Source organism: Esox lucius, chromosome 7, assembly GCF_011004845.1.
Source record: "Esox lucius isolate fEsoLuc1 chromosome 7, fEsoLuc1.pri, whole genome shotgun sequence".
NCBI classification, from domain to species: Eukaryota; Metazoa; Chordata; class Actinopteri; order Esociformes; family Esocidae; genus Esox; species Esox lucius.
The window spans coordinates 49,503,600-49,527,466 of NC_047575.1; the positions used below are offsets into that span (position 1 = coordinate 49,503,600).

The 23,867-nt window shown below is 41.4% G+C and overlaps 1 protein-coding gene across 4 annotated transcripts; it reads right to left on the minus strand.

The window, feature by feature from the left end:
• Nucleotides 1-310: 310 nt before the first annotated feature.
• Nucleotides 311-23,360, minus strand: inpp5kb (inositol polyphosphate-5-phosphatase Kb). Of its 4 annotated transcripts, none has more exons than XM_010905204.5 (14): nucleotides 22,896-23,360; nucleotides 20,108-20,231; nucleotides 17,015-17,119; nucleotides 12,089-12,197; nucleotides 7,616-7,732; nucleotides 6,748-6,923; nucleotides 6,390-6,501; nucleotides 5,930-6,039; nucleotides 5,429-5,455; nucleotides 4,016-4,244; nucleotides 3,553-3,690; nucleotides 1,506-1,586; nucleotides 1,196-1,300; nucleotides 311-911 (listed from the first exon to the last, which is right to left on the minus strand). In XM_010905204.5, the coding sequence occupies exons 2-14, from the start codon at nucleotides 20,221-20,223 to the stop codon at nucleotides 843-845; spliced, it is 1,494 nt and encodes a 497-aa protein (XP_010903506.4). In that variant the 5' UTR covers nucleotides 20,224-20,231; nucleotides 22,896-23,360; the 3' UTR covers nucleotides 311-842. The 4 variants fall into 4 exon arrangements, with proteins under 4 accessions (XP_010903506.4, XP_034148975.1, XP_034148974.1 ...); XM_034293084.1 differs by lacking the exons at nucleotides 20,108-20,231; nucleotides 22,896-23,360 and adding exons at nucleotides 17,630-18,195; nucleotides 18,247-18,814; XM_034293083.1 differs by lacking the exons at nucleotides 20,108-20,231; nucleotides 22,896-23,360 and adding an exon at nucleotides 17,630-18,814.
• Nucleotides 23,361-23,867: the final 507 nt, after the last annotated feature.

Sequence of the window (23,867 nt, forward strand, 5' to 3'; positions counted from 1 at the left end):
TGTACGTGACTCATTTAAGTTTCAAGGTACAAGTGGGGCATCATTTTAATCAGGAGAATGTCCTCTTTTTAATAAAATATGGCTTGCGCCATTCATTGACTTCAAACGCTAGACTAGAAATAGTCAGAAAAGGCGATTTTTCATATACTAGCCGACCGGCACACCATAGTAAACTACTTACACTCGTAGTTGTGCAGATAACTCAATACGTAGAGTTTGAATCCCTTGTTCCGCTTGCTTGTTGGAGCAGGGGACCAGGCATCAACAATTCAATGGACATCACTAATGATTATATTAGGCAGGTCTTGGAGACATCTACTAAAAACTGAAATTTTGGGAGACCCGGGTGATCGCCTTAAGTAAACCGGAAAATGATATGCCGACTTCTGGCTAAAACGGAAGTTTGTCCATACGCTTGTGCACAGAGCCTATAAGCCAGCCCGATATATATACCCCAGAGTCAGTACGATATTAGGACCAATCAGCTAACCGGATACATATACCCTTGGTATATAATATAAGGACCAATCAGCTAAATATTTAAAGATGTGCTTGAAATGGACATTCTGGAACAAACAAAAACACATCTGCGATCAGCTTTTGTAATGATTAAAAAAATATAAAAGTGATTGTTTATCAAAGTTAGCTAACTAACTCACTGATCCAGCCTCATAATACTGGCTCATGTTATTTAGGGAAAAGCTTTTTATTCTGTTTGTGTTTTCTATGAAAACGCAGATTCAGGTCCTCAGGTGTGTGTTCGCGTGTCAGCACAGTCTGGATTTCAGCAGCAGGGTTTATATTTCGGGGTCAGCCACCTGATGTGTCACGACGTGTGGGATTTATTTGTTCATCCCATTGACGTCCTGCGGAACCAGTCCGTCCCTGACCGCCCTCTTAGACTCTATGATCTAGAGAGAGAAGAGGGGGGAGAGAAGTGTGGGGGGGGGCAGAAGTGGGGGGAGGGAAGAGGGGGGAGTGACAATCATTGTTATGCATTTTTCCACAATTAAGAATGTCAGATCATGTCAGATTTGTCTTTAAATCCATTAGTACTGAAAAGCAAATCTGACTATTTATGTAGGGTTTGGTGCATTCTTTCCCTGCATGTTGTCTACTACTAACATTGCATAACAAAGCATTCTGGCTGTGTGTCAATGTACTTGGGGGGGGGGGGGGTCATTCTGTTTGTCACCTGGAAGTTGTTGCTGAGTCCCACAATGCTCTGCATGTTGTAGCTGAAGTACCCCAACACGTAATCTCCACTGAGTGCAGGGACCGCCTTCTTATTAAAACACACCTACACACACACACACACACCCACACACACACACACACACGTACACACCCACACCCACACACACACACACACACGTACACACCCACACACACACACACCTTATTAATGCAGCACACACACTATCCTCAACATTATCCAACATGCTTTCATCAACATTACCCAACATGCTTTGTAAATTTTCCATTTCACATACAGTATTCTGTACCTTCAAGACCTCGTTGACCTCTGGCAGTTGATCTTTGACCCAGATGTAGGTGGCGTAGTCTGATGCAGTCTTAAAACCCACCTGCCGGTGAATGCAGGGAAGACACAGTTCATGTATTTGCTAAACATTGCTGTAGCTTTTACATTTTTTTAATTCATGAAGAAAGAAAATTAGATCTTGTTAACATTTTATATTCCAGATATTGTTTCAGAGGTAAGTGGAGCCTGCTACGAAGAGCGAATCTATCTGACTGACTGACTGTCTGTCTGACTGACTGTCTGTCTGACTGGCTGGCTGACTGACCCTTGTTAAATAGCGTAGTGGTTAGATAAGCGGACTTGTATAGGTTGTATAGTTCCCAAGTTCGTTTCTCCTTGCAGGCGATGAGTAGTATGCATTATGAATTATTCCATAAAACTGTTTACGATGAGTAGTATGCATTATGAATTATTCCATAAAACTGTTTACGATGAGTAGTATGCATTATGAATTATTCCATAAAACTGTTTACGATGAGTAGTATGCATTATGAATTATTCCATAAAACTGTTTACGATGAGTAGTATGCATTATGAATTATTCCATAAAACTGTTTAAGATGAGTAGAATGCATTATGAATTATTCCATAAAACTGTTTACGATGAGTAGTATGCATTATGAATTATTCCATAAAACTGTTTACGATGAGTAGTATGCATTATGAATTATTCCATAAAACTGTTTACGATGAGTAGTATGCATTATGAATTATTCCATAAAACTGTTTACGATGAGTAGTATGCATTATGAATTATTCCATAAAACTGTTTACGATTATATTGCAACTGTTTCTGGGGGATTTTCGAAGGATGCATCCGTGTATGCGTTTTGGGTCAGGATAGACAAACACATTTGCTGGCTTCACAATGTAGTTACGATATCTTAAGCCTTAACTGAAACTGTATACGGTTATATTGCGACTGTTTCTGGAAAAGTTCATCTTCAGTCTCGCTAGCAATTGCTCAATTCTTATGATTATTCCTAGGAAGTTAGTAGATACTAGTAAGCCTATTTAACACAATCCTCAATGGAGTCTAGCGACTGCTGAAACTTGTAATGCCGTGGCGTAGTGGTTAAAGACAGTGTCTCTCATATGGACGTTCAAATCTATTGAGAGCAACGACATTTATTAATTATTTCTGGCAGATTCTCTCGTCTTTTCAGTTGATGAAAAAGTTAGTTATCGTCACCTTTATTGATAGTTATTGTATAATTGTCATTCACGAATGAAAGAAAAAAGTATGTTGTTTTGCCATGAAATGAAATAGTGTTGGCAGACTTGCTAGCAATTTCTCAATTCTTATGACTATTCCAGTAAGTTAGTAGATACCGGTAAAACGAATACGCTGTTAAAACGACCAGCGGCAAACGTAATACATACCAATATTTTTGGTGGAAATGAACTTAGTAAGAAACAAATGTCCAATTAATGGCTGAACTAGGCTTGCCTGGTTTCTTGTTTTTAAATATTCTTAAATGTAAAAATTATCATTTGTAATTGTTTTTACTCTTTTTGTCCTTAATTCCCCAAACTATTTTTGAAAGACATTAATGAATTATAATTATAATAATTGTCTGTTTTAAAAAGTGTAACAGATGAAACAATAGTGCTTGGCAGCCTTATCGGGTGTCAAATGAGAGTATGGAGTCTTGAAACATGTTGCATATTTCTGTATGTTTCTCTTTTTATCACTAAGATTTCTGCCTGTTTGGCATTTTGAATAACACCCCTCACCACCCCTCACTACCCCTCACCCCCCCCTCCACACCCCTCACCCCCCCCTCAACACCCCTCACCACCCCTCAACACACCTCACCACCCCTCACTACCCCTCACCCCCCCCTCAACACCCCTCACCACCCCTCAACACACCTCACCACCCCTCACTACCCCTCACCCCCCCCTCAACACCCCTCACCACCCCTCAACACACCTCACCACCCCTCAACACCCCTCACCACCCCTCAACACACCTCACCCCCCACCACCCCTTCCTCCAACCTCACCTTGTAGAGGCCTATCCAGTCCCATGTGGAGGACAGGAAGTCTTCCAGGACCGTGTAGGACACAACCGCTTCCTGATCAGCACTCCAATGGCCCTCAGGACAGACACAGACTAGTGGGCAGTCACTTTGCTTCCTCATCTACAGGAAGACAGTGGTTTACTGTTTATAACTTGCTCATCAACAACAAGACAGTGGTTTACAGTTTATAACTTGCTCATTTACAGGAAGACAATGGTTCATAGTTTATAGCTCTACAGCAGTTATTAAGGTTAGGGTTCCTGAGAAGCTCCAGTTGTGTTACTAGGGTTCTGCTGAAGCTAAAGAAGTAGTGTAGAGCCATTTTGGGAATTTTTTGTGTTTCGGTATAGTATGTAAAATAACTGTCTGGAGGGGTCTTTAAAAGTGAATAGGCTCCACAGCTGAGGAGAGGAAATGCAACCATTCACAGTATGAAGGTTCCTACCTCCAGGTCAAAGATTCCAATAACAGGTTTGTGGTCGCTGACCCCGTAGCTGGGGTCACAGGTGTAGGTGTCTTGGAGCACTTTGATTGGATACTCGTCCTGTCCATCATCCGAGTGATGGGTGGATGTTGAGGCCCAGCCCTCTTCCTTGTCCTCTGCAGCAGGAGTGTTTTTCGGCTTGATACGCCACAGGATGCGGTCAGTCCATGCAGGTTTCCTCTTCTTACCACTGGCCAATCAGAAGACAGGTCATGAGGACATAAGATCAGGTGATATGGAGAGGGGAGGGACTTCAGACATGGCCATTATTTTCCCCATCTTTTATTCTCTTCCTTTTTCCCTCTCTTTATTCCTCTCTCACTTTCTCTATTCTCCCCCTCTCCCCTTCTCTCTCCCCCTCTCCCCTTCTCTCTATCTCTCTCACTTTAACTCTCCCCCTCTCCCCTTCTCTCTATCTCTCTCACTTTAACTCTCCCCCTCTCCCCTTCTCTCTCCCCCTCTCCCCTTCTCTCCACCCTCAATTAATTCTCTAGTAATTCATAAAAATGAATGCAGCCTTGTTTGTCTCTGCACACACAGACAGACGAATTAGGCATTCAGCAAACAGGGACACACTGCTAAATCTTTGGTGACATGCTAGTGACAAGTTAGCGAAATACTTGTGACAATGGTACTGAAATGCTGGTGACATGGTAGTGACAAGCTGGTGACATGCTGATGACATAGTAGTGACATGCTGGTGACATGCTGATGACATAGTAGTGACAAGCTGGTGACATGCTGGTGACATGGTAGTGACATGCTGGTGACATGCTGATGACATAGTAGTGACATGCTGATGACATGGTAGTAACATGCTAGTGACATGCTGAAAACATGGTAGTGCCATGCTGAAGACATGGTAGTGACATGCTGATGACATGGTAGTGACATGCTGGTGACATGCTGTTGACATGGTAGTGACATGCTGGTGACATGGGAATGACAAGCTGGTGACATGCTGGTGACATGCTGATGACATGGTAGTGACATGCTGGTGACATGCTGATGACATAGTAGTGACATGCTGGTGACATGCTGATGACATAGTAGTGACATGCTGATGACATGGTAGTAACATGCTAGTGACATGCTGAAGACATGGTAGTGCCATGCTGAAGACATGGTAGTGACATGCTGATGACATGGTAGTGACATGCTGGTGACATGGTAGTGACATGCTGGTGACATGCTGATGACATAGTAGTGACAAGCTGGTTACTTGCTGGTGACATGCTGAAGACATGGTAGTGACATGCTGATGACATGCTGGTGGAATGCTAGATGGACCACAAATACAGAAATACAGTATTTACTGATGATAATCAGAGATGATCAGGGTCATGCAGTAAAAATAAACTAATCAGTGCTTACTTAAAGCCCAACCATTTCTTCTTAGAGCTGTGGAGTGGACAAAGGGGAGAGCATATATATGTATTTAATTATTATTATTGTTATTTTAATCTATACCTCTTTTTATTTCCTGTGCAAATTTTCTGATGTCCAATTCATACCTAACTCCAAGACTCATCACAGCAACTAGCTGCAGGCTTAGTAGGGTCAAAGGTCGATGCAGGTGTTCTCAGAAGCATATCTTGAAACTCTGTTCTGCTTCCTTTCACACTGCTCTTGCTCAACCAGAAAATACTACCCAGTACCTGTGCTTTTGAGGAGATTCACCGGCCAACAACACTAACTGGAATTTGCAGTTGATGACAAAGGAGTCACTAGAGCCCAAAGTAACCTATAACAACATCCAGCCAACAACACCAGACTGAGCTGAGCCCATTTCAACCTACACCTTGTCCATGTGACCTGGTATGGTAGCATTCACATTTTCTGGAGTTCAAACGTATGTATTTAAGAACTTCTTACCTGGTATCGTAGGTGTCAGAGTTAAGGTCAAACTTGTATGTAGGTTTGAACTTCAGAGGCCCCTCCTCAAACTCCTGGAGGAATGGTTCCTTCTTCCTCATTGTCAACAGCTATAGCACAATACACAATTAGAGGAAAACAAGGAACCATCACTGTGTGTTTGGAATTTATTGTGTGCGTGTGTGTCCACGCATGCGCACATTTGTGTGTTTTTGTGTGTTTATGTGTGTGTGTACATGTATATATGTGTGTGTGTGTGTGAGTGTGTACGTATATATATACATATTTGTTTGTGTGAGTGTGTGTTTGTATGTGTATATATGTGTGTGTGTATGTGTGGGTGTGTGAATGTGTGTTTGTATGTGTATATATGTGTGTGTGTGTGAGTGTGTGTGTATATACTGTATGTGTGTGAGTGTGTGTATGTGTATATGTATGAGTGTGTGTGTGTGTGCGTTACCTGGTCCCTCTCCCAGAGCAGGTTGAAGCGTCCACTGTTGATGGAGGAACGGAGAAAGTGCATGCCGTGGTCAGCAATACGGAAGTTCAGATCCCCAAACCAGAACACTACCCTGGGAGACCGAGAGGGAGAGCTTAGTGTGTGTGTGTGTCTGTGTGTGTCTGTGTGTGCGTGTGTGTGTATGTGTGTGTGTGTGTGTGTGTGTATGTGTGTGTCTGTGTGTATGTGTGTGTGTGTGTGTCTGTGTGTGTGTGTGTGTGTGTGTATGTGTGTGTGTGTGTGTGTGTCTGTGTGTGTGTGTGTGTGTATGCATGCGTTTGCATCAGTGTCTATGACCGAGTGTTAGTGTGGTGCTCACTTGTGGTCTCGGACAGAAGGTGTGTTGACCAGGTCAAAGTCCTGGGTCTCCAGGATGTACTCAAACTCATCGACGCGCTGAAGAGCGTAGTCCATGTGAGCCGCCAGGTGGCAGTTAACAAAACACATCATGTGACCATAGAGGGAGAAACGCACCGAGACGCCCCCCTTATTTCCCTGAGGGGGGGGCAAGGGAGAAAGAGAAGGGAAATCATTACCCATTTAAAGATTGTACAATGTTATCAGGTCAGTATTCAGTATAGACTTAACACAATGATTAGGTCAGTGAGTATAGAGTTAGTGAAGTTATCTTGTCAGTATCCAATATAGAGTTAATATTGTTTCAGGTCTATAGCCAGTTTAGAGTTAATAAAGTAAGCAGGTCAGTGCTTAGTATAGAGTTAATAACATAATCAGGTTGGTACCTTCTACAGAATTAATACAGTTATCAAGTCAGTGCCCAGTAAAGAGTTAATAATGTTATCAGATCAGTACCCAGTATAGACTCAATATTATTTCAGTTCAGTACCCAGTATAGACTTAATATTGTTTTAGGTCCGTACCCAGTATAGACTTAATATTATTTCAGTTCAGTACCCAGTATAGACTTAATATTGTTTTAGGTCCGTACCCAGTATAGACTTAATATTATTTCAGTTCAGTACCCAGTATAGACTTAATATTGTTTTAGGTCCATACCCAGTACAGAGGTAATACTGTTATCAGGTCAGTGCACAGTATCAAGTTAACAAAGTTATCAGATCAGTACCCAGTACGGAGATATATTGTTTCAGGTCGCTACCCATTATTTAGTTAACAGTATTCAGGTCAGTACCTAGTGGAGAGTTAATATTGTTTCAGGTCCGTACCCAGTAGCCAAACAAGCCAGTGCGAGTGTAGGTGGTTTGGATGTCTCTGATGAAGGGGACATGAATCTTCTTAGAAAAAACCAACAACAGCAGACCCTGCATTCTCACTGAAGATACCTGGGAGAGAGGACACAGAGAGAGGAGAGGGAGAGAGGAGACAGACAGGGGAGAGGGAGAGAGGAGACAGAGAGAGGAGAGGGAGAGTGGAGACATACATGGGAGAGGGAGAGAGGAGACAGATAGGAGAGGGAGAGAGGAGACAGAAAGGGGAGAGGGAGAGTGGAGACAGACATGGGAGAGGGAGAGAGGAGACAGAGAGAGGAGAGGGAGCGAGGGGACAGAGAGGGGGGAGGGAGAGTGGAGACAGAGAGAGGAGAGGGAGAGAGGAGAGGGAGAGAGGAGGAAGACAGGGGAGAGGGAGAGAGGAGAAAGAAAGGGGAGAGGGAGAGAGGAGACAGAGAGAGGAGAGGGTTTTATCATGGGTTATTATACTATACAGAATGTCCTCACTAGTCATGATTTACCATGGGTTATTATACTATACAGAATGTCCTCACTAGTCATGATTTACCATGGGTTATTATACTATACAGAATGTCCTCACTAGTCATGATTTACCATGGGTTATTATACTATACAGAATGTCCTCACTAGTCATGATTTACCATGGGTTATTATACTATACAGAATGTCCTCACTAGTCATGATTTACCATGGGTTATTATACTATACAGAATGTCCTCACTAGTCATGATCATCATGGGTTATTATACTATACAGAATGTCCTCACTAGTCATGATTTACCATGGGTTATTATACTATACAGAATGTCCTCACTAGTCATGATTTACCATGGGTTATTATACTATACAGAATGTCCTCACTAGTCATGATTTACCATGGGTTATTATACTATACAGAATGTCCTCACTAGTCATAATTTACCATGGGTTATTATACTATACAGAATGTCCTCACTAGTCATGATCATCATGGGTTATTATACTATACAGAATGTCCTCACTAGTCATGATTTACCATGGGTTATTATACTATACAGAATGTCCTCACTAGTCATGATTTACCATGGGTTATTATGCTATACAGAATGTCTTCACTAGTCACAATAGGGGTTAGGTAGGTTACTTTTAAAATGTAATCTGTTACAGCTACAAGTTACCTGTCCACATTTGTAATCAGTAATATACCTTTTGAATTACTCAAACTCAGTACCGTAATCTGATTACTTTGAATTACTTTGGATAGTCTAACATACATAGCATTTTACCTTATGGGTTATGTACATCGCCCTTGGAAAGGGTTTATAAACCATTGCTTTCTACTTCAATATGATTGGCTACTTCTCTACATTACACGCTAAAGGTCTGTCTGTAATTCCAGTTAATCCAGTAACCCTTGATCCTCCAGAATCCAGAATACTTTTTATCTAAACATGACATGTGTTATTTGTGTTTTATTCATGTTTTTAATTGCTTCAAAACATTGTTGAAAAATAAATGGCAATTTCTGGAAAAGGGTATTGACATTATCGTATATAAAAATCAAGATATCCGTAGATTTTCACGCCTACACTAAATCTGCAGTAGTCTGATGTTTTGCTTCACAACCACCAACATGGTCAAAATGTTGCAGAAAGCCCAGGCACGCGAATGCTCGTTCACAATCATAAACACCCGCACACAAATAAGTTTTACCCGTGTGAACGTAACCTGCGATTATTAGGGCCACCAGTGATGGATTTTCAAAACGCAAATAAAATAAATAAACTGTGATCATATACCTGCTTAAAGTCAATGTCGTCAGCAGCCAATGACCATCAATGAATGCAATTTTCTGAGATGCAAAGCAAGCAGAATCGCATGACCTACCTACATGGACGGAGTTGAGGTGGCATCATCAGTTGATGAAGCATCATCAGTTGGCCGAGTGCTTTCCAACACACCTTTTCTACTTCAATATCATGATAAATTCCATATTGTAGCTACCTTGGTATGGCCACTACCCGCCCCTCCAAAGAGCCACTACTCGTCCCTCCAAAGGGCCACTACTCGCCCCTCCAAAGGGCCACTACTCGCCCCTCCAAAGGGCCACTACTTGCCCCTCCAAAGGGGATATTCCTATTTGGAGCAGTGGGAACTGCGCCCACCTGGGGAGCTGAAGGTTGCAGGTTCGAGACGCTGCCTGTCAGATGCTACAATATGTTTTATCTAGAAGGCAACGCCATGTTACAGCTATCTAACAAATAGTTGCCTAATCTTCTAAACAATTCCTGTCTGATTTGTTTGATGCAACTCTTCCTGGCTGTGTTCGGTGCATTTGATGAATAAACCTTGAAACATACAACTTGAAAAAGATATAACACCAGGTAGGCCTCTTGCCTATCATTGTTTTAAGAAAGATGCGTCGAAACTAAATCACATTTTAAATGGGTCGACTAATATTATGGTAGATACATTCTGTTTTTACCAGCCATCCAACCAACCAAAACCAGAGAAAATAAAAATTGCGCTTCATCGGTCACTAATCTGGTTATGTGCGCCCACCTTTGCTCACATGATGGTCACACACACAACTGAGGCTGGAATTCGATCTGTAAATCGAAATGGTCTTTGCCGGTGCAGTTCGTCCATCGCGATATAAACGCGATATAACAGGTTTACTTAAGGCTAACCATAATGTACAGTTGTACTCAAAAGTTTGCATACCCTTGGAGAATTGGTAATATATGTACCATTTGTGAAGAAAACATGAATGAGCAGACAAAACACATCTTTTATTTCTTAAAGGATTCACATTAAACTGTAGGTCATAACAGAATAGCACAATCATAAAACAAAACATAACAACAAAGAAAAAAATGCTTACCTTTAGTGCTTAATATTGTGTATTGCCCCCTTTAGTATCAATGACAGCATGCTGTCTTTTGTAATAGTTGTCTATGAGGTCCCGAATTCTTGCAGGTGGTATAGCTGCCCATTCATCTTGGCAAAATGCCTCCTGGTCATGCAAAGTTTTTGGTAGTATTGCATGAACGGCAAGTTGGAGATCTCCCCAGAATGACTCAATGATATTAAGCTCAGGAGACTGTGATGGCCACTCAAGAACCTTCACCTTTTTCTGCTGTAACCACTGGAGGGTCAACTTGGCCTTATGCTTAGGGTCATTGTTGTACTGGAAAGTCCAAGAGCATCCCATGCACAGCTTTCGTCTGCCAGTATTTTCTGATAACATGCCGCATTCATCTTGCCATAAATTTTCACAAGATTACCGTGCCTTTAGAGCTCACACACCCCCAAAACATCAGTGAGCCACCACCATGCTTCACAGTGGGGATGGTATTCTGTTCACTATATGCCTTATTGACCCCTCTCCAAACATGGTGCTTATGGTTGTGACCATAAAGCTCTATTTTGGTCTCGTCACTCCAAATTACAGTGTGCCAGAAGATGTGAGGCGTGTCAAGGTGTTGTCGGGCATATTTTAACCAGGCTTTTTTGTGGTATTGGCACAGAAAATGATTCTTTCTGGCAACTCGACCATGCAGCTCATTTTTGTTCAAGTATCATCGTATTGTGCTCCTTGAAACAACCACACCATCTTTTTCCAGAGCAGCCTGTATTTCTCTTGAGGTTACCTGTGTGTTTTTCTTTCTATTCCGAACAATTCTTCTGGCAGTTTCGGCTGAAATCTTTCTCGGTCTACCTGACCTTGGCTTGGTATCAAGAGATCCCCGAATTTTCCACTTCTTAATAAGTGATTGAACAGTACTGATTGTCATTTGCAAGGCTTTGGATATCTTTTAATATCCTTAACCATCTTTATAAAGTTCCATTACCTTGTTACGCAGGTCTTTTAACAGTTCTTTTCTGCTCCCCATGGCTCAGTATCTAGCTTGCTCAGTGCATCCATGTGAAACCTAACAAACTCATTTACTATTTATACACAAACACAAATTGCAATTTAAAAAGCCACAGGTGTGGGAAATTCACCTTTAATTGCCGTTTTCACCTGTGTTTATCACCTTGTGTGTCTGTAACAAGGCCAAACATTCAAGGGTATGTAAACTTTTGCTCAGGGCCATTTGGGTGATTTCTATTATAATTATGATTAAAAAGGAGCCAAACCACTATGTGATAATGGCTTCATATGATCACTATCCTTAAACAAAATTAAAATAAATTGCATAATCAGTCATATTTTCAAAATCAATGCCAAATTGTCTCAATTTCTGCCAGGGTAAGCAAACTTATGAGCACAACTGTAGCTACTGAAGCTTGTAGTCAGCAAGGTTTAGTCTATCCTGAACAAATCCTAATGTCTATTTTGTTTGGCTCATGGCAAGGATCAAACCCCAGTTGGCTACATGGCAATCCATGTCTCTAACCACTATGCTATTTAACAATGGTCAGTCAGTCAGTCAGTCAGTCTTCTTGGCTAGCACCAAGTCACACCTTTATGTATTCTCTGGGGGCCAGTGTGTTCATGAAGTGGTGGCTCCAGGAGTCTTCCAGCAGCAAGTCTGACAGGAACTTCAGAGGAGCAGCATTCACTTCCTGAAGACTGACACACACACGCACACACACACACACACACACACATAAAATACAGTACATACGTAGTTAATATAGGGTTTATTCTGTCACTTTGATGATTTATTACCTAGGTGGGCAGAACTTCCAGTTTGATTTGACAGGGGGGTGGGACTTCGGGTTCGGTGGGTGGGACTTCCTGTGTGACATGTGCAACGGGGGATTAACTATGGCGGGGGGGGTGTTAGGTTTGTAATTTATAGTTGCTTTGATATTCCCAGGTAATTGATGTTACGGTAAGTGCTATAACAACTGTGTGTGTGTAACAGATGGTTTATAACCTTTCATGTTTTACAATGGTTGTGTAACATGTAGTTGTGCGATGTGTGATTTTCAACAACCATAGAATTTCATATGGATGAGTTTTTACTTAATCATGCTTTTTTTGTGTAAGATATAAGGAAGGGGTCGGAACTTATGATTTGGAGGGATTCAGCTCATATTATTTGAACCGGAAAAGGGACATACAGTGGATATAAGAAATCTACACACCCCTGTTAAAATGCCAGGTTTTTGTGATGTAAAAGAATGAGACAAAGATAAATCATGTCAGAACCTTTTCCACTTTTAATGTGACCAATAATGTGAACAATTCAATTGAAAAACAAACTAAAATCGTTGAGGGGGAAAAATTCTAATTAAAAACCTTACAATTACCTGGTTCCATAAGTGTGCACACCCTCTTATAACTGGGGATGTGGCAGTGTTCAGAATTAACCAATCACATTCAATGTTAAACACAAGTCATTACATACCTGCCATCATTTAAAGTGACTCTGATTCATCACAAATTAAGTCCAGCTGTTCTATCAGTATCAGTCAGGAGAAGGGTACAACATAATTTCCAAAGCATTAGATATACCATGGAACACAGTGAAGAAAGTCATCATCAAGTGGAGAAAATATGGCACAACAAAGACCTTCCCAAGAACTGGACGTCCCTCCAAAATATTAGAAAAGACAAGAAGAAAACTGGTCAAGGAGGCTTCCAAGTGGCCTACAGCAACATTAAAGGAATTTCTGGCAAGTACTGGCTGTGTGCTACATGTGACAACAATCTCCCGTATTCTTCATATGAATGGGCTGTGGGGTAGGGTGGCAAGATGGAAGCCTTTTCTTACAAAGAAAAACATCCAAGCCCGGCTGAAGTGTGCAAAAACAAACATCAAGACCCCCAAAAGCATGTGGGAAAATGTGTTAATGGTCTGATGAAACCAATGTTCAACTTTTTGGCAAAATTCCAAAAGGTATGTTTGGCACAAAACCAACACTGCACATCACCCAAAAACCACCATACCCACAGTGAATCATGGTGGTGGCAGCATCATGCTTTGGGGCTGTTTTTCTTCAGCCGGAACCAGGTTCTTAGTCAGGGTGGAGGAAATTATGAACAGTTCCAAATACCAGGCAATTTTGGCACAAAATCTTCAGGCGTCCGTTAGAAAGCTGAAGATGAAGAGGAAGTTCACCTTTCAGCACGAAAATGACCCAGAGCACACATCAATATCCACAAAAGCATGGCTTCACCAGAAGAAGAATAACGTTTTGGAATGGCCCAGCCAGAGCCCAGACCTGAATCCAACTGAACATCTGTGGGGTTATCTGAAGAGGGCTGTGCGCAGGAGATGTCCTCGCAATCTGACAGATTTGGAGCACTTTTGCAAAGAAGAGTGGGCAAATATTGCCACATCAAGATGTGCCATGCTAATAGACTCCTACACAAAAAGACTGAGTGCTGTAATAAAATCAAAAGGTGCTTCAACAAAGTATTTGTTTAAGGGTGTGCACACTTATGCTACCAGGATATTGTGTTTATTATCTCAAAGATTTTAGGTGGTTTTTCAATTGAATTGTTCACGTTATAGGTCACCCTAAAGGTGGAAAAAGTTCTGACATAATTTATCTTTGTCTAATTTTTTTACATCACAAGAACCTGACATTTTAACAGGGGTGTGTAGACTTTTTATATCCACTGTAACTACTCCCTTGTACTACAGACTTTGCAAACTACGGCTGATAAGAAGTGTTCACTTATACATGTATGTGTCTACCTCGGGAACCTCATTGCTGCTATCCCTGCATTTCAGTTGCACATGCGATCTTACACATCCAACAAGCTTGATTGCAGTCAGAATGGTCCTTTGTACTTGCATGTGCCTCATCACACAACTATTCATTCCCACTTGTACAAACCCGATTCCAAAAAAGTTGGGACACTGTACAATTGTGAATAAAAACAGAATGCAATGATGTGTAAGTTTCAAATTTCAATATTTTATTCAGAATACAACATAGATGACATATCAAATGTTTAAACTGAGAAAATGTATCACTTTAAGGGAAAAATAAGTTGATTTTAAATTTCACGGCATCAACACATCTCAAAAAATTTGGGACAAGGCCCTGTTTACCACTGTGTGGCATCCCCTCTTCTTTTTATAACAGACTGCAAACGTCTGGGGACTGAGGAGACAAGTTGCTCAAGTTTATGAATAGGAATGTTGTCCCAATCTTGTCTAATACAGGCTTCTAGTTGCTCAACTGTCTTAGGTCTTCTTTGTCGCACCTTCCTCTTTATGATGCGCCAAATGTTTTCTATGGGTGAAAGATCTGGACTGTAGGCTGGCCATTTCAGTACCCGGATCCTTCTTCTATGCAGCCATGACATTGTAATTGATGCAGTATGTGGTCTGGCATTGTCATGTTGGAAAATGCAAGGTCTTCCCTGAAAGAGATGACGTCTGGATGGGAGCATATGTTGTTCTAGAACTTGGATATAACTGTCAGCATTGATGGTACCTTTCCAGATGTGTAGGCTGCCCATGCCACACGCACTCATGCAACCCCATACCATCAGAGATGCAGGCTTCTGAACTGAGCGCTGATAACAACTTGGGTTGTCCTTGTCCTCTTTAGTCCGGATGACATGGCTTCCCAGTTTTCCAAATTGAACTTCAAATTTTGATTCGTCAGACCACAAAACACTTTTCCACTTTGCCACAGTCCATTTTAAAAGATCCTTGGCCCAGAGAAAATGCCTGCGCTTCTGGATCCTGTTTAGATACGGCTTCTTTTTTGACCTATAGAGTTTTAGTCGGCAACGGCGAATGGCACAGTGGATTGTGTTCACCGACAGTGTTTTCTGGAAGTATTCCTGAGCCCATGTTGTGATTTCCATTACAGTATCATTCCTGTATGTGATGCAGTGCCGTCTGAGGGCCCGAAGATCACGGGCATCCAGTATGGTTTTCTGGCCTTTACCCTTACGCACAGAGATTATTATGCATTGTAGATGATGATAACTTCAAACTCTTTGCAATTTTTCTCTGAGAAACTCCTTTCTGATATCGCTCCACTATTTTTCACCGCAGCATTGGGGGAATTGGTGATCCTCTGCCCATCTTGACTTCTGAGAGACACTGCCACTCTGAGAGGCTCTTTTCATACCCAATCATGTTGCCAATTGACATAATAAGTTGTCAATTGGTCCTCCAGCTGTTCCTTATCTGTACATTTAACTTTTTGCTACCTCTCCCAACTTTTTGGAATGTGTAGCTCTCATGAAATCCAAAATGAGCCAATATTTGGCATGACATTACAAAATGTCTCACTTTCAACATTCGATATGTTATCTATATTCTATTGTGAATTAAATATGAGTTTATAAGATTTGTAAATTATTCCATTCCTTTTTTACTCCCAACTTTTTTGGAATTGGGTTTGTACATACATATACTTTATACTTGTACATCTTCTGCCCTCGCCTATTTTCCTTCATTGCTCATTTAGAATTGCCATTTGCATTGTATTTGCTTTCATTGCACATCTATACATTCCACTTGTAAAACAAACTATACTTAATACTTGCACATTCACTGCCATCTTCTATTTGTACTTCTGGTTTCATTGTACAGTATTTGCAATTGTTCAATGACAATGAAGTTTAATCTTAAAATGAAATCTGCCCATTGTAATAATCCATGAAATAGAAATGTTCTTTAGTACAAACCATAGCACATGCTGGTTGATATATATCCCATGTTCCACACAAGGTTTGTCATTCACCATAATGCTATGTATTACCTGCATCGCATGGGGGACATCTGTAACGTGTAAAATTAAACCTGGTAGGATTAGACATCATTACCATGGTTGAATAGATCGTGGTTGGTGTAAAGATATTACTAAAAATAAAACTAGTGAAACTGCTACATACATTTGTATGAGTAATAATGATTTAAGTCAACGTTAACTTTTGAGTTGCATATAAGTTACAAAATTACCCAGAAGGTTGAGTTTATATTTGCATAAACAACGCTTATTCACTGACAGCTTAAGAATGTTATTTCAGGTAAACAAAATGTTTGTTTTGTACAACGCACATTAACGCAACTTTGTTCTCTGCATGCTGGAAGAATTCCTTAATGAGAGAGTTACCTTTTCCTACATGCAGTGTTTTCTTAATGCTTATTGTTTGCAACAGATATGATGTCTGTACGTGTGATTCTGACCTGATTATTTGGTTTTGAGAGCTGTGCATATAGATTTAGGCCAGAAATGCATTTTTCCCTGTGTGTGTAAGGTTTTGACTTTTTATAATGGGCATTGTGTTAAAGGTTTTGGGGTATTGGGGTATTCTTCAGAGAATAGTGTATATTCTATAGGGAAAAAATACTTCTATACTACACAACCAATTGACTTCTATACTACACAACCAGTTGACTTCTATATTACACAACCAATTGACTTCTATACTACACAAACATTGTCCAGTAGACACTGCCTTACCCAATCACATAGAGGTCAGTGGTGGGCTGGGTGTCCAAATACAGCAAGGAAGTGACATCATCAGGGGGCTCTGCTGTTGCCACATTCCATGTGACCATGTGCAGCCTAGCAGAGACAGCAGGAAGAAGGGGGACTTAAAGGACAATATCATTTCTCCATGATATAATATTTAACCCGAAATTAGAACTAATGTTGGAACGCAGTTAAACACTGCCTTAAAACTCATTTCTATAACACAGACTTAACAGCCCTTGTTAGAAGACAGCATTAGAATGCAGATAGTGTTTGCGTGTGTGTGAATGTGTTTGTGTATGTGTTTGCGTGTTTGTGTATGTGTTTGCGTGTGTGTGTATGTGTTTGCGTGTGTGTGTATGTGTTTGCGTGTGTGTGTATGTGTTTGCATGTGTGTGTACGTGTTTGCGTGTTTGTGTACGTGTTTGCGTGTTTGTGTATGTGTTTGCGTGTGTGTGTATGTATTTGCGTGTGTGTGTAAGTGTTTGCGTGTTTGTGTATGTGTTTGCGTGTTTGTGTATGTATTTGCTTGTGTGTGTATGTGTTTGCGTGTGTGTGTATGTGTTTGCGTGTTTGTATATGTGTTTGCGTGTTTGAGTCAACCTGAGTGTTTCTCGAGGGCTGATGTTTCCACAGAGCTGGAAGGCTTCGGCTAGCGTGCGGGACACTTCCTCGTTAGCCTCATCATCAGAGCTCAAGTCTTCTACGCAGGTTAGCAGTTGTGACAGGCGTTGTCGGAGCAACAACCTGCCCTTTGACCCCTGGGAGGCTGTGCTGGACGTGCTGTCTGACCTCACACGATCCCCAACCCCGTCAGACACACACGGCAAATCCATCCCCGTCTTCAACGACTCAGACATACCTGATTCAACTGATTGACTGGCCAAGTCTCTTTATCGCACAGATTGGTCCCTGTTCAGTAACAGAGGTATCCAATAGTAGTCAAGGTAATGTATAAAGCCCACCTTCAGTAACAGAGGTATCCAATAGTAGTCAAGGTAATGTATAAAGCCCACCTTCAGTAACAGAGGTATCCAATAGTAGTCAATGTAATGTATAAAGCCCACCTTCAGTAACAGAGGTATCCAACAGTAGTCAATGTAATGTTTAAAGCCCACCTTCAGTAACAGAGGTATCCAATAATAGTCAAGGTAATGTTTAAAGCCCACCTTCAGTAACAGAGGTATCCAATAATAGTCAAGGTAATGTTTAAAGCCCACCGTTAGTGGAGTCCATGTTGTGGATAATAGCAGAAATATCCAATGAAAACCAACGGTCTTGTTCAGGCTGCACCTTGAATAGCAAACATACCCAATCAAAAACTTTGGTGCTGTTAAGAGCCCAGTTTCCCCTTCGGATCATCAACTCACAGAGAACCCTCTAAGAACTCAGTATGGGACACTGCTTGTTGTTGATTGGCTTGCTAGTGGATTCTGATTCTTGTTGATTGGCTTCCAAGTGGATTCTTCCTGACAGTAAACACATTGAAGTCCAAGATAAGAGTGGTGATCTTCAGAGATGATCCAGTCTGGCTTGTCTTCCACTCAATGCCCCCGCAGGTTCTGGTTGGCTTAACGGAGCAGCTTGGCAGCAACGGACTGAGAGCGACTACGTTTTGAAAACGCAGATGAAAGTGTCTGCGTGAATGTGTGAAGGAGGGGCTCGTGATGGAGAGAAATTGTGACATTAAGAAAATAATCCGAAGCAGCAGAGAACCACGTGAAAGTGTGTGTGTGGCTGTGTGTGGGTGGCTGTGTGTGTGTGGGTGGCTGTGTGTGTGTGGGTGGCTGTGTGATTGTGGCTGGCTGTGTGTGTGTGGCTGTGTGTGGGTGGCTGTGTGTGTGTGGCTGTGTGTGTGTGGCTGTGTGTATGTGTGTGGGAGGGGGGGTTCTCTTTAGATAAGTTATGCAGTCAATCAGGTGAAAGGTCATGCATTTAAATCTGCAATGGGCAAATGTCTAAGCCTATTAAACAACCCAATTTACTGTGTTTATTCTGGATACAGCCCAAAGCCTAGGGACAAAGTAGAATATATCTCACTAGACCTAGAAACACACAATCTGTTCAACTGACATTATCACCATAACACCAAGAAACACTGCAAGTTTGAATGGACTTAGAGAATAAATTAGCAGACGCTTCACTGGAGTAGGACAACCCGATTGGGTCTTCTTGAAGGCACTGAAGGTGACCCTATTTGCTCACACTTTTCCCCCTGATCAGTAAGGGCATAATAGCATGGTAATGGTGTTTTTTCACCATTGAAGCACCACCTGAAACTACAACCTGCTGTGAATCAACACCACATCACAGTCTCACACACACACAATCTCCATGTAGCAACAGGCTCACACACACACAATCTCCATGTAGCAACAGACTCACACACACACACACAATCTCCATGTAGCAACAGACTCACACACACACACAATCTCCATGTAGCAACAGACTCACACACACACACAATCTCCATGTAGCAACAGACTCACACACACACAATCTCCATGTAGCAACAGGCTCACACACACACACACACACACACACACACACAATCTCCATGTAGCAACAGGCTCACACACACACATCTGAAATCACAAGGGTTTAAGGAGGATTGGTTACACAGGGTGTTGTTCTAGAACTCTAATGTCTTAACATTCTGCACTTGAAAGGTTCCATTCACAAGGGATTTGATCTTTAAGCTGTTTGCTAATCTTGAACTAAAATCCTGCAACATTGGTCAGATTCTGGATTAAGTTCTATGTCCATGTTTTAGGACATCAAAACCTGCACAAAGCATGGCTCCCTCTGTCAGTGGGTTGCTTTCCCTTTCAGAAATTCAAAAGATGTTTCCTCCTGTGGCACCATTAGTGTTCATGTAGTCAGTCTGTCCATAGTGGAGATGAACTCCTTACAGAGGGATGATGGTTATGGATCCACATGTAAGAATTCTGCAGGGAAAGTCGTATGTTCCAACACTCAGAGATACAACCTCTCTCCTCTCCTTGTTGGGGGAGGTGAAGGGAGAGTATTGAACAGGAAACACTGAGTGCCGAATAGAGATATGTGACAGTATTTTACCTGAGATTGCCTCTTCCTCCCTTTCCTCCTTCTCCTCCTCTTTCTCCTTCTCCTCCTCTTTCTCCTTCTCCTCCTCTTTCTCCTTCTCCTCTACCTCTGTACTTTATCGTACTCATCGTATCACCTGAAAACACACCAGAGAGTTACCACACATTCAAGACAGCAGCACAACGCATCAGTATAAGTCATCATTTATAACACCCAACCACAGTAGTTAACATCATGATACAAGAATGTCATTGTTCTGGATGACGCAGTGTTTTTCTGAGCGTTTGATAAATTAAAAGACTGACTTTGAAATACAGTAGTTAATACCCAAATACAGTAGGGTGTACTGTAACACTTCAAATGCACATTCAATGTACATTAGAATATATATATATATTTTTTGGAATACTTTATTTTCAGTTTTTCAGTTTACAAAAACAGAAAGCAAAAACAGAAGAACAAGCAGAATAAGAAAAAGAAAAATACCCCCCTCCCCCTCCCCAAAAGGGTGCTCCAGTGTTCTACAGTAGATATGTAATGTAACAATGTCTTCAGGTCAGTCACATTCTGATACCACATTATCCACATGATCTAGATAGGATTGACAGATTTTAATGAAGGTATTGTACCCCTTTCTAAGGCTATATGTAAATTTTTCTAAAGGCACACATCTATTCATTTCTAAATACCACTTAGTTATAGATAAAGGGGAAACAGACTTCCATGAGACTGCAATGCATTTTCTAGCCACTGCCAGAGCTATCTCCAGAAAATGCTTCTGATACCTGTTTAATATTTTATCAATTTTCATGAAGTTCCCCAGAAAACAAAACTCTGGGTCAATCGGTAATGAAATTTGTGTAATCTTAGTCAAGACACTACAAAAGTCAATCCAGAAATCTCGTACTTTTACACACAACCAAGTACAGTGTAGGAAGGAGCCCACCTCTATTGTAGAGCGAAAACATGCATCAGATAGCTCAGATTTGAACTTGTGAATCTTCTCCGGAGTTAAATACAACTGATGGAGGAAATTATAGTGGGTAAGTCTATACCGTGCATTAATAGTGGCAGATAAACTGTCTTTACACAACTCTGACCAAAGTTGGTCTTCAGTTGTGGTATTTAAGTCAGATTCCCAATTCCCCTTAGAGCTATACAAATCAGGTTTAGGACATTCAGATATCAGCAAAGAGTACACTTTAGAAATAAGCTAACATTGTCCACTTTCTTGCATCAATTTCTCGATTTCCGTGAGCTTGGGCAGAGTCATGCTGTCGTTCAAAGCTCCTCAAAAAGGTATCGCAATTGAAGGTAACAAAAGAAAGTATTGCTGGGCAGGTTATATTTCCTCCTTAATTGTTCAAAGGACACGAAAAGCCCATCCTCATAACAATCCTCCAAAGTATGAATTCCACTGCTATGCCATGCCTCCAGGATCTTACAGTCATCGGGATAAGCTTTGTTTCAAAGGTGACTTTGGCGACAGTCTTATTTCCTTGCCGATGGTCTTATGTACATCATACCAAAGTTTAATAAGGTGTAACAAAATTGGGTTATCAGTTTTTCTTGATAAAATTCGGTAGTTGTACTTGTACACAATTTCACTAAAGGAGTTATCTTTCAAGGAGTGAAATGCAATATAAACCCAGGATGGAATTGTGTCTTTCTCAGACATAGACCATAGAAATCTCATTTGGGCAGCAAAATAATATGTCCTAAAATTGGGTAATTGTAGTCCCCCTGACTGATAGTCCCACGTTAATTTCTCCAAAGATATCCTCGGTACCTTGTTGTTCCAAATGAATTCTCTTACATTTTTATTAAGAGATTTTAAAAAGTTTTGGGGTAACGGAATAGGCAATGATTGAAAAGGATACTGCAATCTTGGTAGAATGTTCATTTTAATGCAATTAATTCTCCCAATCAAAGTGATGGGGAGACTAATCCATCTGCGTAGATCTTCCTCAGTTTTTTTATGTAGCGGTTAATAATATAATATGAATTGGTCTGTTAGGTTTGGTTTTTGTTCTGATTGGGTTTTGCCTTTCCTTTTGAACGTGGCCTGTTCTGTTTGGTTTTTGTCCTTTGATTTCAAACGTAGCTTGTCCTTTTGTATTTTCGTTCACACCTGTGCTTGCCCCCTCGTTGTGTCCCTATTTAAGTTCCTCCTGCCCCAGTGTTTCTTGTTGGTGATTTTGTGTGTGTTTCATGTCGGCGACTGTGTTTTTGGTAAATCTGTTCAGTAAACCACGGTTTCCTTGAAAACCTCTGCGTCTGTGTCCTGCCTCTATGCCAGAGCGTGACATGGTCAGAAGTACTTTTGCAAAGCACAATATCTACACAGAAAGTCACATTTCGGAATCATAACTGTGAGTGTGTGAGTATGTAAATGAAGACAAAGTGTAAACGCTGTTAAGGCGGGTTTGAATGGATTCCAGTGCTACTACCGCAACGCACCACCACAAACTCGCTGGTCACCAGTTACATAATAACACTTTCCTTGATTTGTACCAGAACCAATAATCCACTGATCATCCGTACAGGAGGGTTAACTGAAATACTTGACAGTATCATGTCGTGTCTCTCCCTCTCCCATGTTTCTCAATCGCCCTGAGTGAATATTACTTCAATAAGAGACTACTACTCTTATTCCTGCTTAGCGCATAAACCTAAATTTCACTGCATTCATCTATATCTGTGTTTACTGAGAACAAAACACAACTATTATCAACTACTGCTGCAGGAAAACATTAAACAAATAAACAATTATTAACAAAAAACGCTTGGCTGTGTTTACCTGTGTGGAGTGTCCCGGGGTATCCGGTAAAAACGGGTGACTCCGTCCTTGCGGATAACAGCGGCCTCTCGTCCTTGAGTGGGTTTGAGCGCGTGCGTTTCAGTTCGAGAATTTCAGCTTTCTCCCCACCGCTCACGCGCAGCACCCGTATTTCCTCCGTTATGTACCAACACCAGTGTCTCCTTCCTGGCTTAAAGCGCCCGCGCCGCAGTCCGGATGAGGCTTATCCCTGGTCGGTAATAAGTAACGGTTAAAACGCTTTATCACGTTTATGAATGGACGTGACTGTTGTCCGCTGTTTACTTTGCGACCCTGACGCTCAGTAGAGTTTTTGCCTCAATGCGTCCTTTGTCCTATTAGCCTATGTGATTGTGCAAACTTAAGGCTATTGGTGCTGTTATGAATAAAAGGGCTCCTCAGTGATCCTCTATCTGGAAAAGTTTCTATTACATTCGTTTCCAATGAGTTATCTACAAGAACATAATGCAAACGTATTGTAAACTCCAGCACTTCGGGTTTCGGGACAGCCTGTACATTGTTGTTTGACATGGCTATACTCAGTTGAGAAAGTAGGCATAGCTGCTGTCTAGCAGGACTAATGTACTGCCAAGGTTTTGTCTCCATCCTGTAATTCATTATTGTTTTATATCTTCATCACCTCACAGACAGCCCTTCTCAGTGTTGCCATGGCAATCATGTCTCAACTTTTTTCTCATAATCCTGACCAATTGTCCAATCATGCGAACTCCCTCAACCGCTCCCCAGCTGCCCTCCCTCTGTCTCTCCCACCTCCTCCCTCCATTCTCTCTATAATCAGGGTTTAGGGTAATCTCTCGGCTGGCCCAATCCTGATTACACTATGTCTCCCCATCCTTCCCCTGCCCCCCCAACTGAACCTCCTTTTCCCTGACCCCTGACCCCTGACGGATTGGAAAGGAGAAAACAAGGGATTTGAACTGAGAGAGAAAGGGG

Coding starts and splice junctions, on each gene's coding strand:
- inpp5kb (XM_034293084.1), bottom strand. CDS start 17,886: ATGTCTGAGTCGTTGAAGACGGGGATGGATTTGCCGTGTGTGTCTGAC. Junction 5,456..5,929: donor TCTGACACCTACGATACCAG/GTAAGAAGTTCT, acceptor TCCACTCCACAG/CTCTAAGAAGAAATGGTTGG. Junction 912..1,195: donor GACTCAGCAACAACTTCCAG/GTGACAAACAGA, acceptor TTCTCTCTCTAG/ATCATAGAGTCTAAGAGGGC.